The following is a 17,055-nucleotide window of genomic DNA, read 5'->3' as shown; positions in this document are numbered from 1 at the left end:
AGAAATAATAAAAAATAAGTTATAATATTTATTATCTCAAATTTTTAAACTAATTTTTTTCAATTATTAATTGTTAATTTAATTTATTGTATTCATTCATGATTTTCTTTCCAAAATTGTGTTTTCTATATGAATATATATTCAAATCTATATAAATATATATTCAATAAAAATAATTTAGAAAGATTAAATAAATATAAAAATTCTCGCTCTCTTCAATCGGTCTTACGGTATTACGACGTCTTTAACCCAAAGAATACATTAAATTTTAAGACTAGTACCACCTATACACAACTTTTAACTTTTCAAGAAGTGTATAATATATAATATTATACACGTGTATATTTTATACATTAAAATCCAGGAAATTATGATGTCAGAAATGACAATTCCTACGAATTTTTTTCCCTTGCAAAAAAATTCGTAGGAATTGTCATTTCTGACATCATAATTTCCTGGATTTTAATGTATAAAATATACACGTGTATAATATTATATATTATACACGTGTATATTTTATACATTAAAATCCAGGAAATTATGATGTCAGAAATGACAATTCCTACGAATTTTTTTGCAAGGGAAAAAAATTCGTAGGAATTGTCATTTCTGACATCATAATTTCCTGGATTTTAATGTATAAAATATACACGTGTATAATATTATATATTATACACGTGTATATTTTATACATTAAAATCCAGGAAATTATGATGTCAGAAATGACAATTCCTACGAATTTTTTTCCCTTGCAAAAAACATATACGCACACAACGTGCACGCACGCACACATACACACATACTACACACACATAATCAAGATAAATTAGTTTTTTCACATGTTACCATTTGTATTTAATAATAAATTGGTAAAATACGATTGGTAAATATTGGTAAAAAAGAAATATTATTTTTAATTATTTATCTTTAATGTAAATTCCCAGATGTATTTAAGCATATTTTATATCAATATAAATAAATTTTATAATAATCATCTATAATAATTGTTTATATTAAATGTAAAATAGATTGGTTTTTTTCTATTTTACATTTAATATAAACAATTATTATAGATGATTATTATAAAATTTATTTATATTGATATAAAATATGCTTAAATACATCTGGGAATTTACATTAAAGATAAATAATTAAAAATAATATTTCTTTTTTACCAATATTTACCAATCGTATTTTACCAATTTATTATTAAATACAAATGGTAACATGTGAAAAAACTAATTTATCTTGATTTATGTGTGTGTAGTATGTGTGTATGTGTGCGTGCGTGCACGTTGTGTGCGTATATGTTTTTTGCAAGGGAAAAAAATTCGTAGGAATTGTCATTTCTGACATCATAATTTCCTGGATTTTAATGTATAAAATATACACGTGTATAATATATAATATTATACACGTGTATATTTTATACATTAAAATCCAGGAAATTATGATGTCAGAAATGACAATTCCTACGAATTTTTTTCCCTTGCAAAAAAATTCGTAGGAATTGTCATTTCTGACATCATAATTTCCTGGATTTTAATGTATAAAATATACACGTGTATAATATATAATATTATACACGTGTATATTTTATACATTAAAATCCAGGAAATTATGATGTCAGAAATGACAATTCCTACGAATTTTTTTGCAAGGGAAAAAAATTCGTAGGAATTGTCATTTCTGACCACCTATACACAACTTTTAACTTTTCAAGAAGTGTATAATATTATATATTATACACGTGTATATTTTATACATTAAAATCCAGGAAATTATGATGTCAGAAATGACAATTCCTACGAATTTTTTTCCCTTGCAAAAAACATATACGCACACAACGTGCACGCACGCACACATACACACATACTACACACACATAAATCAAGATAAATTAGTTTTTTCACATGTTACCATTTGTATTTAATAATAAATTGGTAAAATACGATTGGTAAATATTGGTAAAAAAGAAATATTATTTTTAATTATTTATCTTTAATGTAAATTCCCAGATGTATTTAAGCATATTTTATATCAATATAAATAAATTTTATAATAATCATCTATAATAATTGTTTATATTAAATGTAAAATAGAAAAAAACCAATCTATTTTGATATATAATATGTGCAAGAAAAAAATCCATATCATTTTTCTAACATCATAACTCAAAACAGCGCTGCAGCGAGGGGCCAGGAGCCTTAATACAATAAGAAGGAGGGAGAAGAGAGCAGGCATATGTATAAAAACAAATTTTTATAGCTCGCGTTATCAGAAAAAATACAAATGATACATTCTTAGTACATTCTCAAAGCTTACAGTATCTCAGAAAGATACAAATAACATATTTCTAAAATATATAATACATATATATATGTAGATAATTTTTTTGCATGAATTTGATCAATTTCGTGACAATCACTGTATCCCTTTTCCCCCGGTGGTTTTGCAATCAAAGAAAAAAGAAGAGAGAGGAATGTAAATATCGTGTAAATGTAATATACTGCGTCCATATTAACAGTTGCATATATGCATATATATATATATATATATATATATATATATATATATATATATATGAATGTATGTATGCAATGTGTATATATATATATAAAAATATCCGCCTTTTTCTTTTCATTCAACAAATTGTAAGACAGACTTTATCATTATTCTCGAATCAAAAGGCAGGGGGCGACAGGCAAACAAAGCCTGGCTAAGGGCGCTTACCCAGTCGAGGAAAGGAAGTATTCCTTGTTCACGCAGTTGCGCAGGCAGTCGGGTATGCGTCCGACGATCGCCCGTCGTATCTCGCTTGCCGCCATCTCGCGCAGCTCGGTGCAGCTCGCATCACTGTAGAAAGCGGCGTGTGGAGTGCACAAAAGATTGGGTGCATCTTTCAATGGACCTATACAATACACATCGCAAATCGACGATCAAGAAAATCAGATATATATGGGAACTTAATGCCAAATGGATTTTTAGAAAACATATATGATACAGTGAAAATTAATTAATTACTATTTTTTATTATGAAATTAAGTTTCTTATAAAATAATTAAAATATAATATATGGAATACATTTTTGGATATTTTAGATAAAATATAAAAAGAATTGCATAAAAGAAGAAAAAGAATAATTAAATCAATTTGTATTATTTTTAATTATTGCATATAATAAAACTGTTTTATTCATTTTGTAAATATGTATACAGTTAAAATAAAAATGTTATATACGTTATATGTTATCATTTTCACTATAAAATATACGTCTTCATTATGCATCTCTACATTTATGAAAAAGCCTATGTCTTTATCTCTTTTTTTTTATCTTATAAGCTATGAAAGGAATTTAGGAGGGTTAAAGATAGTTGAGACAGGGTTAGGCGCGGGGGCAGATAAGACTCACACTGATTCGCAGACTGACCCTGAAAGACGTTGTATGGCTCATTTTCATGGACGTCTAACGCTGCCGCGCGGATTCTACCCTGTTTGAGCGCCGCGGCTAGTGCGTCGTCATCCACTAAACCACCTCGCGCTGTATTGACTAAAAATGCTCCTGGTCTCATCTAAGATAAACATATAATGTGACTCTTGTAATATAAACATGAATTACATAAATTATTAACATAAACATGAATAAACATGAATTATTTGTTATTAAAATTGTTAAAAAACTATTATTACTAGGTATAGCTATATATCTCATTACAATTTAAATAAAACGTTATATATAATTATATTGTGATAGATTTCTCAATATTAAGAAAAAATTGGAATATACATTATATCTTTTTAGATATAATGTTTCTATGCACCTCAATAGAGTAAAATAAAAATAAATAATAAATAATTAATAAATAAAAAATAATTGTCTAAAAATGACGAAACTCATCATGTCTGAAACTCATTTGTAACAAATCAATTGATATTTATATTGATATTAATTTTTGTTGTATAATTAAAGTATTACAAAAATTGTTTAAATTAAGCATCTTTATATCTATATATTAAATATTTTTATATTTCTTCTAATTTTTTATATACCTGTTTAATAGTATATTCGTTTATTAGATGATGATTGTGTTCGTTCAAGGTACAATGCAGAGATACACAATCTGATTGGAATAGCAAATCCTGCAACATAATAAAAAATAATATCAATTAAAAAATAGTCACAAAAAATTTTATAATTGAGAAATTTATGCAATACTATATATATAATAAAAAATTTTTTAATTTACTTTAAAATATATTAAAAATATTTTCCAATATCCAAAATCAATCTTTAAACAAAATCAATTAAATAATTATTAATCATTATTTAAATGTTCAAGGAATTTGCACTTTAGTTAAGAATAAGAAAAATTTGAAAATAATATTCTAAATATTTATATTTTCAATTATGTAAAAATAATAAAAAAAGGTCTTATTTATGACTTAATGATAAACACAAGTAAAGCTACAAACCTGTAATGTGTAAACCCTGGTGAGACCTAATGACTTCTCAATACCATCCGGCAAATAAGGATCGTAGAAGATGACAGTGAAGCCAAAAGCTTTGGCACGCAGCGCAACTGCGGAACCGATTCTACCAAGACCAACAATACCCAATGTATCGCCCCGTATCCTTGCACAACCGGTCGCTGCTTCTCTTACCTTAAAACATGTGCCAAAATATGCCAAAAAGTTAATATCATATTAGAGAAAATTATCATTCGTTGTAATATATCTTTAGTAATATAATAATAGTAACAGTAGGTATGTGGTTTTCTGTGTAGAGTTAGTCTTATTCAACTCATAATTAGCAGATATTAGATTAGCAGATTAGATTTGATTCTGGTTTTCATTTTGTATATATTCCGATATATTTTAGCCATTCTCAGTGAGAGTCATGTATGCGTGACATCTCAAATACTTAATTTATATTAAATAAATATAAATATATTAAATAAATATAAATATATTAAACAAATATAAATTGTTTACTGCCAACAATTTATATAATATAAAATAAAAATTTCGTTGAGTAGGGGGTTAATCAATTAATTTTCAAAATTAATCATCGATTTATTAAGAGACTGAATCCAGGTATTGTTTTGAGCGGGCTACGTTGCAATTCAGTAATTTAACGACACATGTTTCGCGATATTTAGCATTTACCTTGAATTTATATATATATATATATATATTCAAAAAAACGAAGGAAAAATTATTCGACACCAAAATCCTATCTACCAATTAATGCCACCTGACTTTGTTTTAAAATAAAAATATTATATTATTATAAATTAAATACATATAATTCGTAATAAAATTTATAGTGGTAATTTTTATAAGATAATTTTAATATAATCTTAATGTAATATCCGATTATATAAAACATTATAACAATATAATACTGGAGACAAAAATGTACCTGTTCTGGTCCTGTGAACTTCTTGCCTTCGCGCACCATATTGGCAAGCCAATAAGTGCGCCGATAAAGATTTAAGATGAGACAAAGGGTAGTATCAGCCACTTCTTCCACTCCATAGCCAGGCACATTACACACTGCAATGCCAAGCTCACCAGCCGCTTTGACGTCAATGTTGTCCACGCCGGAACCAATCCGAACGATAATTCGAAGCGTTTTAAACTTTTCCAAATCCTCCTTCGTTAAAATTATCGTATGCCACATTAATGCGCCTACTGCTTCATTCAATACCTATGAAAATATTGTGTTATCTATATGTATTTTCAAACATCTTTTTTTTCTAATAACTACATATGAAATAAATATCAGAAAAAAATATAAAATATTAAATATGTGTTATACATATTAAATACAGATTTTATTAAGAAAATATTAAAAAATACTAACACTATATGTTACATATAAAAGTAAAATATATATATATATATATATATATATACATATATATAAAGTTGTGCATATAATATATAAAAATATATAAAAGTTATGCACATGATAAATTAATTTATATTTGAATATTTTAATTCCGTATTACTTTTAAATTATTGATCTTTGCATCTTATATTTATTTTATTTAATTATGTCCAAGATATATATATATATATATATATATATATATATATATATAAATAATTTAAAAGTAATATGGAATTAAAATATTCAAATATAAAATAATTTATCATATGCACAACTTTTTTAAATCCACAGATTAAAAAAAATAATTAAATATTTATAAAATTGTTTTAAATATTTGTGGAAAAAAAATGAGTTGAATGCATTGCTGAAAACAAATTGTTGAAACAAATAATTTTTGTTTTATATTTTAAATTAATAAGCATTTAAAAGGAGATTAAAATATTTTTAAATACTTGTAAGGTTTTCTTCTTAAACACATAGAAATATATTACAATAAGAGAAAGCGTATTTAATTATTATTAAATCATTTTTTACACTTGTTAAATATATATATATATATATATATATATATATATATATATTTTAAATCACTGAAGAAAATAATAATAAAATTTATTCTTATTTGAAATTACAGAGAAATATAATCTAAAAAAATTTTTGAAAGTACAGAATGTTAGAATAAAAGAATATACTCTAAAAAAGATTATCTGAATTTAAATTATTCAATAAGAATTTTATGTCAATTATTATAAAAATTCTTTTTATTCCCATAAAAAATTTTATAATTTGAAGTTTTATTATATATATATTTTGTTTCGCCCAAAATATTCTAATTTTACTAGAGATTTTAGACATAATTAAACATTTTTATATTTCAACATTTAAACTTTTTATTATAAATATTTCCTATCATACTATATTTTCTTCTATGCCTTTTCTAATTATTTTTAATTACTTTTCTTATGATTCCAATTACCTTTTCATGTATTTCTGAAGTGGACTGAGCATCGCAGAAAGCAACAGTTGCAACATCTTTGAGGATAGGCATTTCAATAGAACAATCACGGCCATCGAGAAGTGCAACCAGTGGTCGCGTTTGGATCGGTCCGTTAGCAATCGGACCCCTCAAGTTCTCCATACGAGGGCGTTTGGGCATCATCTTCCGTTTGTCCATCGGTCAGCAGACCGCCCCCCCTATTTTTATTATTTTCACTGTGCGCTCTCAGTGTCACTACAAAGAAAAATTATGCTTCCCTCCCCCTTCTGCTCCAATAATAGAAGATGACAGAATTTAGAGCAAGACACTCGCAACGGAGATGCCTCTTCTAGTCCAACTAGTACAATGTTTCAGCACTCTCGTTGTTTTTTAGGCTTTGTCACACAAACTGCTTTTGCAACACTAACTTCTGGTCGGTCTTCGAGCAAAAATCGCCGAATCTCCAATGCATCACGACTCAGTGAACACCGTCTCCTGAAACATTAAAAAAAAAAAAAAAAAAAAAAACAGTATTAATTAAACAAGAAAACTGATATAATTTATACTAGATAAAATATTTCTTCCATTATCAATTATATATCATGTATATGTTTGTTATAAAGTTGTAAGTATAATAAATCTGTCACAATTTATTAGCATAATGCATAAGCAAGTAATTCAAAGATCAAATAAGCAATTCATTTTTTCCTGCAATCTCTTTATCCTCTTTTCATCTCTAACATATTAGTATTTTAAATATATTTTTTACTTATTAAGTTTTTCTTTTTTCTTTATCTATTTTTTGCGTTAGTTTCTTATTCTGTAATTTATTGGTATTTTCTTAGCTATATACATCTATGTATCTATATAGTTATAAACTTATAATATTCGTATTAACAATCATTAGTTCTTTCTTAACATAATTAATTCTTAACATAATTATCTATTTTAATTAGTAATTTGCTTTTTTGCGAACAATACGATATATCTTAATAAAGGATACACATATCAAGTCAATATATCGCAATTCACAATGTATAACATACCAATAATTTATCAGACTTGTTTTACTAATATCATTTTTGCATCTCATATTGACACAGATCTCGATTGCATACATAATACTTCACGTAATAGCAAGGTGATTCGGTCGGCACATATGTATTAGTTTAAAAACATTATATTATATTGTTTCGTCACATCCGCGATTATAATTTTTTCCCTCCGGAGAGAAGCAGATAAAAGTCACAAGAACGGACGCTACCCCGCGGACAAACATTGGCGGCGATATCACCCGCGTGGAAATAGATCCAACTCGGCCATAGCGCTCGTCGGGAGGAGGTAAAGCGTTATTTCGCACATCCGCGGAATCTCCGCGGCGCCTCGCGACTACACGAGCGAGCGCGATCGCGATCGCGATTTAAATGCAACACTCGAGCTCGAACACACGGAGTCACAAAGGAAGCGTCGCACGGTCAAGCGGCGTGGTTGCGAGTCACTCGCCGCCACCGCCACCGCCACCGCCGCCGCCGCTTCGCGACTTTTTAGGTTACCTTGAAATGCGCCGGCTTAACCTGCGCAGTGCCGATAGCGCGTCCGCTGGCTAGCTGACGCGAAATCCGGACTACTCCGGCCGCCTCGACTTCGATTTCGGGCAGGAGCGCGACAACAACGATACGCGAGCGTGGAGCTTACGCCGCCGGAGACCGAGAACCGGACCGCGAAAATGAAACGAGGCGGAAACGCGAGAATCGAGGCGCCGAACTGCGAGCATCAGTGTAGAGAGGAGAAGGCGTTCGCAAGATGCGGCACGGCACGCCACAGCGGCGCTCGCTCGTTCGTTCGTACGTTCATTCGCGTTCGCTCGCTCGTTCACTCGCTCGAGGCGCTTGGGGCTGATGTTTTCAGCAACGCTAATAGCGAAGGCGCCTTCGAGTGAGTGAGCGAGTAAACGCGCGCGCGCGCGCGCAGGCAAGCAGACCTCGTTTCCAACCCGTTTTCGGCGATGGCAACCGACGATTGAAAACCGATCATAGTGTTACGCGTTCGCAATAGTTCCATTTCCTGCGCGCGCTTCGTCCCTCGACTTCGTCTCTCCACGACGCTGAATATATATCGAAATGTGTACTCCAAGACGAAAAGGTGTAAACCGAGAGTAAATGTAGATTTTAATTAGTCATGTGCACTAGCCATATCATCGACGCGAGTGTGTCGTCAAGACGATAATTGAAAACCGATCATTTGCAGGAGCTAGACTTAGTGTTTTTATTATTGACATATTTCCTACGCAAATGTCATACTATACTGTAATATACGATAAGTCCTACGTACAATAAAGGAATGAGAAATATAAAATTTTAAAAATGAAAATTCGGAATAAAAATTAAACGTAATAGGCACTAATAAATATAAGATATAGCTATTTTACTTCTCTATTACAAATTTTTATTTCCAAAATTCAAATTAATTTATTCCTGTTTTTGATATTTCCTCCATTCTGCGCAGATACTATTATATTGTATCGTGTTATGTTATATTATAATTATATTAAGAAATGTAGATGTAAATGTAAATATTTAATCCAGCATCCAGCAATCCAGCATTTAATCTCCAGGGGAGAATACTTTATATTTTAAAATTACATCAATGTTGTTACTGAATAGATTAGGAACGGTCACATCATAAATTGATGCAACATGAAAGAACTTTAAGTAAACAAAAAGGATATGGAAGAAAAGAAGAAAATGAAGGAGGATGATACTTCCAATAAGATTTATATAGCGGAACAGAAAAATGCTGAAAGACTAGAAAGATGATGCAAAAGAACGTTTATAAACAAACAATATTACATATTACCATCACCAACAATGCGATAAACAATCAGCATAAAATGACAGCAAAGATATATATTATTGTAGAAAGACTTTTCATTGTAATCAACTTTAATCAACTTTAAAAGTCATACATTGCCGAAAATAATTTATTTCAAAATAATCATAAATAAAAATTAATTGAATATTTTAGTTATTTCAGAATCAAAATATATTTAATTGTCCCCAATTAAATTATTTCGAATGCTAAATTATTTCAAATTTTATATCGAAGAAATAATATTCAGTTTTGCATTCAATTCTCTTGAATGGATTGGTAAAGTGCAAAAAAGCAATGACCGCACCAACATGTGGCGCCCTCACATGAACGAAAGTACTTATGGACGCTACGATTGCCAGAATGGCATTTTCACAAAGATACTCACGAAAGATATGAGGGATTGATCCTTCACTTTATTAACTTTAGTTGCCATATCTATTTTTGCCGTAGTCTCAACCATAGCTTTATTGCTTAACTTCGCTAACTTTTGCCATAACTTCATTAACTTCAACTTTGTAGCTTTTTATATTAGTCTTTATCTTAACTTTATTAAGTCTTTTTAATCTTAATTTTAACTTTATTAGCTTTATCTCAACTTTATCGTCTCTAGATCTTTTGAGCTTTATCTCAACTTTATTGCCTTTGTAGATCTTTTGAGCTTTATCTTTGATTCTAATCTTAGGTCCACTTACAAAATAGTTTTAAATTTAGCTTATGCAACTTTAGTTATTTTACATTACTAGGTCAATAATATTTTTAAATACTGTCGCGAAGTAAAAAAGTGTCGTAACACTAAAAAATTAACATATGTAGTTCATTCACATTTCTGTTAGCGCAATGATATATGTATGACAATAATATACTCGACCTGTCATTTTAATTATAAAAAAATATTCCTTATATAATAAGAAAAACAATTAAAATTCTAAGTTAGTTAAAGAATTTGTAGAAGCAAAGAAAATTGAGATAATTCCCTGAGACGTTTGCATAAGAATGTATAACGCTCGGTACAGCACGTGCAACCGCTGAGTGAATTACCTTACCTCATGGCGAAGGTAGCGCGAAATGCGATGCCTTCATTCGACAAATATTTGAATGTCGCGATTCAAATGTCGCACTGAAGTAATATTGCATGTAACAATATTGCAAGAGTGCCTGTAGCAATGCAACACGCAGTGAAATTCGTTACGCATAAGATGTTACGAAATCTGTATTTTAACGAGATTTACGCAGGGGAAAAAAAGCAACTCCAAGATAAAAACAAGTGAAAATAAAGATACTTAGAGATTAATTAAAAAAGCTGCGACGAAGTATAGAAAATAAAATTAAAAAATATAAAGTAATATCTTTTTTCTTTATTGCAGTTTTTACTTTTTTTTTTAATCCACATTGGCGTAGCATTTTTAAGTTCATTTTTCCTTATTGCTCTTTACTTCGTATCCCCCTCTTTTTTTTCAGCTTTCTCTCTATTTTTTACTCCCTCTTATTATTTATTTTTTTACTCCTCTAATCTTTTTCTTTTCGCTTATCTTATACCTTTATAAAAAAGTACAGTATGGTCATTGAATTTTAGGACACCCTATATATATATATATATATATATATATATATATATATATATATATATATATATTTATATGGTGTGACACGTGTACGCAGTATATATATATATATATATATATATATATATATATATACACATATACGTGTCACATATATATAATGGCGATTATATATATATATATATAGTGGCGATTATATATGGATATAATCAGAAATGTAGTCCGTACAAGGAAGGCTACGGAAAACGAGATCGTTGCTGGTCTCAGCGAAAGCGAGCGGCGAGGACGCGACACTAACGCTACGTACTCTGCAGAGACAAGCACTTTGACTTGGGCACATGTTGTGCCAACTCAGCGAAAACGTAAGCTCGTATCATCGAAAGCAAGAGGAGGGAGGCGGAATCGAGCGGGCGAGATTAAGCCTTGTTCGACAGCTGGTAGCGTATATCACGCGTTATACACGCCGCTTAACAGCAGCGAAAGCGACGCGTCGAGGAAGTATACTTTGGAAAGAAGAGAATGTATTTACAAGTCGACAAACAAATTAGTCACTTCGTGACGCTGTTCTTTCTAATTATTTCGATAAAATTGAAACTATTCCATGTAGCAAAAGATGCTTGATAAATTCTATCGTGCACATATAATAATTAAAATTATACAAATAAAAATTGGTTTTATATCAATATAAAAAAAATTAAAACAAATGTTAAATTGTACGTAAATATATATAAATGTAGTAAACTGAATTAATTACATTTCCTATCAATCGCAATTTTTTTGAATTAATTTTAATCTAATTTTTCATAAATATAAAATTTTTGCATTTTATTAACAAGATTATTTAAGTCAATTATCTCATATATAATTTTTCAATATTTGGCTGATGTGCTTCTTCCGTAATTTAGATTAGTAAATGAGGAACAGACGATCCTCTTAAAGAGGACGCCCCGACCAAATGGTTAAATTCAACCCTTCGGCTTAATCTCGGTATGCAACAGAGCCTTTCGATTCGGAAGGACAAAGACGGACAGATTAGTGCTTAGAATAAGGAGGGGATGAGAAGGACAAAGGCGGAGGTGGGAATAGAGGGGAATGAGTGGAGTTACGAACGGGATGGGGCACTATGAGGGCGAAGTTATCCAATTATTGTCTAACCTGAGAGCAACTTTACTTGGCGGAGAACTCGTGGATGGTAGCACAGGGAGGGGAGAGGAAAAGCTCCGTCCTGCCGGGTTCCCCCCACCCTCTACAATCGCGAGCCACGATAAAGTAAAGTTTGTTTCAAAACTTGCCATTCTCACTGAGAGAGAGAGTGAGAGTGAGAGAGAGAGAGAGAGAGAGAGGAGGAAGAAGAAAGAGAAAAGTGACTAAGTTTTTGTTAGTGACACGTGAAATTCAAACGACTTTGCTTTTAGACAATAATCGAAGTTTTTTTTTAGCAACTGGAATGTAATGAACAAATAACACAAAGTATATAAACAAATAACACAAAGTAATAAAACAAATAACACATTCCGGCTTTCTCACTCTTTCTCTATTTATTTATTTATATCCATAATAACGTTCAGAATAAATTTATAAAACTTTCAGTTTTTCAGGATTAATTGTCAAAGATATTTCACACTTCAAGATCAATTTACAAAAATTCTTAGTTTTAAAATTATATGGAATAAAGGTCCAATAAAAAATATACAATGATTAATTCGTGAAGATTCCACACTCAAGTTTCGAATTTAATATTTCTAAAAATAATCAAATCTTCTCAACAAATAAATATATGCAGTTTTGAATCCTTTTTTTTAGATATATCTTAATGCTATTAAAAAACAATTTTTTTAATATCTTTATTATTATGACCCATTATAAGTATGTTTTTGTTCTTAGTAAAAAAGAAGTCCAAAACAACTCTTTAATCAAAACTCATATAACAAATATTTAAAACTGTTTTTCAGAACTTTTTTATTAGAGGTAGAAAGAAAAATAATTCACAGAAATAAAAAGAAAAAAAGAAGACAAACCGGAAGAGAGAGGATAAAAGAAAGAAACGATTCCCTTATAAATAACAGAATATTAATAAAATAAATTTAGCATAAAAAAAGTATATTATAATATTAGAATATAAAATAAAAACACAAAACTCTTTAAAACATTTCAAATAAATAGAATAATATTAATTCCAAACTCGTCAATAAACATATATCGAAGTCTTCAACGATGTCATATCCTATATTTTTTTTTTCCAACACAATTTTTTATATCCCATGCAAGAATGGACTTCTGATAGAGAAAAAAAAGAGAGAAAAGAAAGAACAACAATGGGGGATAAGGAAGTCGTCCAATTATGACGACGAGTATCGGTGGCGGTAGTTCGGCCATTCTCGTCCTCACGAGAGGGAGGGATTGTGTGTGGAGGGGTTGTTGCTCTCCGCGCTCGCCTACCTTCCGTCTCCGAGCGAACGGCTAAGAGAAGAGTGGTAGAGGGGGAAGGAGAGGCGACTACTTAAAGTTGGCGGAAAGTTTGGTTCGGCAGCAAAGTTAACTGAGTTAAGTTCTCCGCTCCTAAAGCGAAACTTCGCTGCTTCTCCCCAACGCCCCTTTCTCCTTCACCTCTTCCTCGCTATGCCTGTTCTACTCCTCACCTCCCCCCTTTTCCTTCACGAGCGACGAGCGGTTTCTCCTCGACATTCCGGCTTGTCCGGAGTGAATAGTGTGTTTTGGGATTACTGATTCTTCTTCGCGTCCGCACGACTTCCGGTCTGTCACACGTAACAAAAAGAAAAAAAAAGAGTGGCACTGGAATCGTCATAAAGCGACAACTTCCGGCAGGATCTCAAGCGAACACTTAGCTGTGTGTGTGTGTGTGTGTGTGTGTGTGTGTAAAAAAAAATAAAAGTATTCGTAATATTAATTACATTATTAACATCACATCTTATGAATATGTTAATTATATCGGCACTCTTCAAATTGTTTTCTTCTGTCTGCGGAAATCTTTTAACTTTTTCTTTACAAAAAAACGTTAATCCAAGAGATTGTATAAAGTTACAGTATGCAACAAAATGCATAAAATTAATTAAAATACATTAAAATTAATAAATACAATAACCAATAAAATCGATATTATATTTATTGGAAGATTATCAAAGATGCTATCCATCTGACACAAAGATTAAGAAAATTACATTAATTCGCGTAAGCGAATTAGTTAAGCGAAGCAACGGCCTAACGCAGGCCATTGTGGATTTGTTGAACTCGAATGCAGTTCGCCGGCCTTGAAGTTGCATTTCTCTCGCCGCTCTTTTGCACACATCGACACATATGCAACGCACGTGGCGAGACGCGAACTCTTCTTTCTCTTTCTTCTTTTTTATGCTCCTTCCTTTCCTCCCTCTTTCTTTCTCTTTCTCTCTCTTTCTCAAGTAACTAACTTACAGATCGATATAGATACATGCAGTAGTACTCGGCGATACGTGACGCTCTTAGGCTAATCGACTCACCCACTGACTCATTACAGTGGCTTTCTCGAACCGGTGCTGGTGCAAGAATTTCTCGACAAGTTATTAACCTCTTCATAAAGCTGCATATTTAATACCAAAAACCCTCTATTTTGTCCACTTTTCGTAGACATTCGTTGATATTATAAATGAAAAATGGACAGTGAAAAGTGGACTAATTTATTAAATTAAAAATATGGGATGTATTGATTATAGATCGTAAATTAAAAATTAATGTATTTTCTCTATTAGTAAATAAAATAAAAAGTAATACTGAATTTATTTCTTATTTGTAAAGAGTAAATTGTAAACCCTAATTATTACAAATATTAAAAAAAATAAACTTTTAAAGTTGATTGACCGGTGATATGCATAATTTTTAGTAAGTTCAGTTTCATTTTCCTAATTATTATGCAAGTAATTTATTCTCTCTGTATTATTAAATTATTACGTGATAAAAGAATGAAGAATATTTACAACTCTTACGATAAAAATAATTGATGCAATAGAATAACAGAAATAGAACAGGATTATAGATTTATTCAACGACACATGCTAATCGTGTTTCCATATTAATGTCGTATAATCCGTAAAGCTTTTACGTTTCCGGATACAGAAGATAGAGAATCGCGAATCATTATGGAAATTAAATTTTACGGCATTCGCATTCCTGACCGTATTAGAATGACGTAATTGCAGATAGATAGACGGATATGCATTCCTTTCGTCGCACAAAGTTGCTGTTTTATTACAAGCTTGTGCAACTCTTGCGATTTGTTTTGGCGAACGATCTCGCTGTCGCAGCATTCTTCGACAGTAAGCTAATATTATCGCACACAAAAATGCTTGCGTGTCGAATTTGTTGCAAACATCCTCTGTTGACGTTACTCTGTCATGATAACTTTTCGCGGATGATGAAAATTATTAAATATTAAAGATGGGAAAAATATAAAAAAAAAATATTATTTAAAGAGAATAACAAATTTTTTACAAAAAATTATTAATGCGTGACATAAATAATACAAATAATAACAATATAGAAAATTTGATAATTTATTTTAATAAATATTAAAATAAGCGGTATACTAGATGTAATTAGCACTCGACCGAATGCTTATGTGCTTTCCACGCGATCAACGAGATGTTAAAAATGTAACAGGTATAAATAAATGTATTAAATATGTGAAATAATATTTCGCCTGTGGCGACAATAGAAACGTGTGAAATTTATTCCAAAGGCAAAGTAAATAAAATTCAAAGCAAATAAAATAACATTCTATTTATTCATTTTTGTTTGTTGTTTATAATTTATTTCAAATTTCATTATTTACTTTATTTTTTGTTATTTCCATTCTGATCTCTAAACTCAATTTTACAAATAAAATAATTTTCTATCTATCATTTTGTGATGTTCCTGCTATATGTTTCCCTTATTTTATGCTCATTTTATTACATGTGATCTAGTCATTCTTTCAGAGAAAGCAAAAAAGTTTCACATTACAGGTTATCCCAATTCATAACAAGCGATGTTGTAATGATCAAGAATCATCGCACTAGTGGGGAACAATGTAATTGATTTGCAAAGATGCACCGACTGCTCGGTGCTATTCATTCGTGGAGAAAGCGCGACGAGTGTATCGGCCTTGTTAAGTTTCAAAGTTACACACATACACACGCACATTTAACGGCGAGGAGTTTGCAACCCATCGCCGATAACCCTGCGCTTACTATGCTCCGAATCAGAATTTTCCGCGTATTATAAATCTCCCAACCAAGTTTTCATATTATATCCACAAAAGAAAAACTTCTTTTACAGAGACATAAGCGCGCGTTTATGAAATCATTCGATCAATCGTAATAATTACATTAACCTGTCTTTGTTTTTCAAAGATTATATTAGAATTGTTAAATATTCATATATAAGATCAATATAGATAATACAATCATAAATAAATATATGCATGAAGAATAGAAATAAACATACGCATGAAGAGATAAATAAAGCTAAATAATTTAAAAAATATTAATGTAATGTGTAATAAAGTTATATATTTTCTTGGTTAACCGTAAAACCGTGGAGAAAAGAGTATTCAACGCGAATCTGGAACATTCTATATCTTCACTACACTTGGTGAGTCACGTAGAACGTATGAATCGATGTTAACTCGCAACATCTCGATATCGAACGTTTCAAGCTCTTTCGAATATATATGTACCTTAAACGTATATGTATTTATATATTACACACCACACCATACA

At 30.5% G+C, this 17,055-nt stretch overlaps 1 protein-coding gene across 8 annotated transcripts in view; it reads right to left on the bottom strand.

Annotated features, from left to right (window-relative positions):
* Nucleotides 1-17,055, bottom strand: part of CtBP (C-terminal binding protein) — a 40,967-nt gene that overhangs the window by 7,816 nt on the left and 16,096 nt on the right. For 3 of the 8 annotated variants that reach the window (XM_089077077.1, XM_089077083.1, XM_089077080.1), the window contains exons 2-7: nt 6,873-7,367; nt 5,423-5,710; nt 4,474-4,662; nt 4,051-4,140; nt 3,413-3,572; nt 2,734-2,911 (exon numbers count right to left, since the gene is read on the bottom strand). In XM_089077077.1, the coding sequence (XP_088933203.1) occupies nt 2,734-2,911; nt 3,413-3,572; nt 4,051-4,140; nt 4,474-4,662; nt 5,423-5,710; nt 6,873-7,070 (1,103 nt within the window). In that variant the 5' untranslated portion in view covers nt 7,071-7,367. The other 5 variants (XM_089077079.1, XM_089077078.1, XM_089077081.1 and 2 more) reach the window with 5 other exon arrangements.

Source organism: Pogonomyrmex barbatus, unplaced genomic scaffold (assembly GCF_055798465.1).
Source record: "Pogonomyrmex barbatus isolate J1 unplaced genomic scaffold, ASM5579846v1 scaffold2, whole genome shotgun sequence".
Taxonomy (NCBI): Eukaryota; Metazoa; Arthropoda; class Insecta; order Hymenoptera; family Formicidae; genus Pogonomyrmex; species Pogonomyrmex barbatus.
The sequence above is the reverse complement of the archived record's forward strand: the minus strand, read 5'-3'. Positions and strand labels throughout refer to the sequence as shown.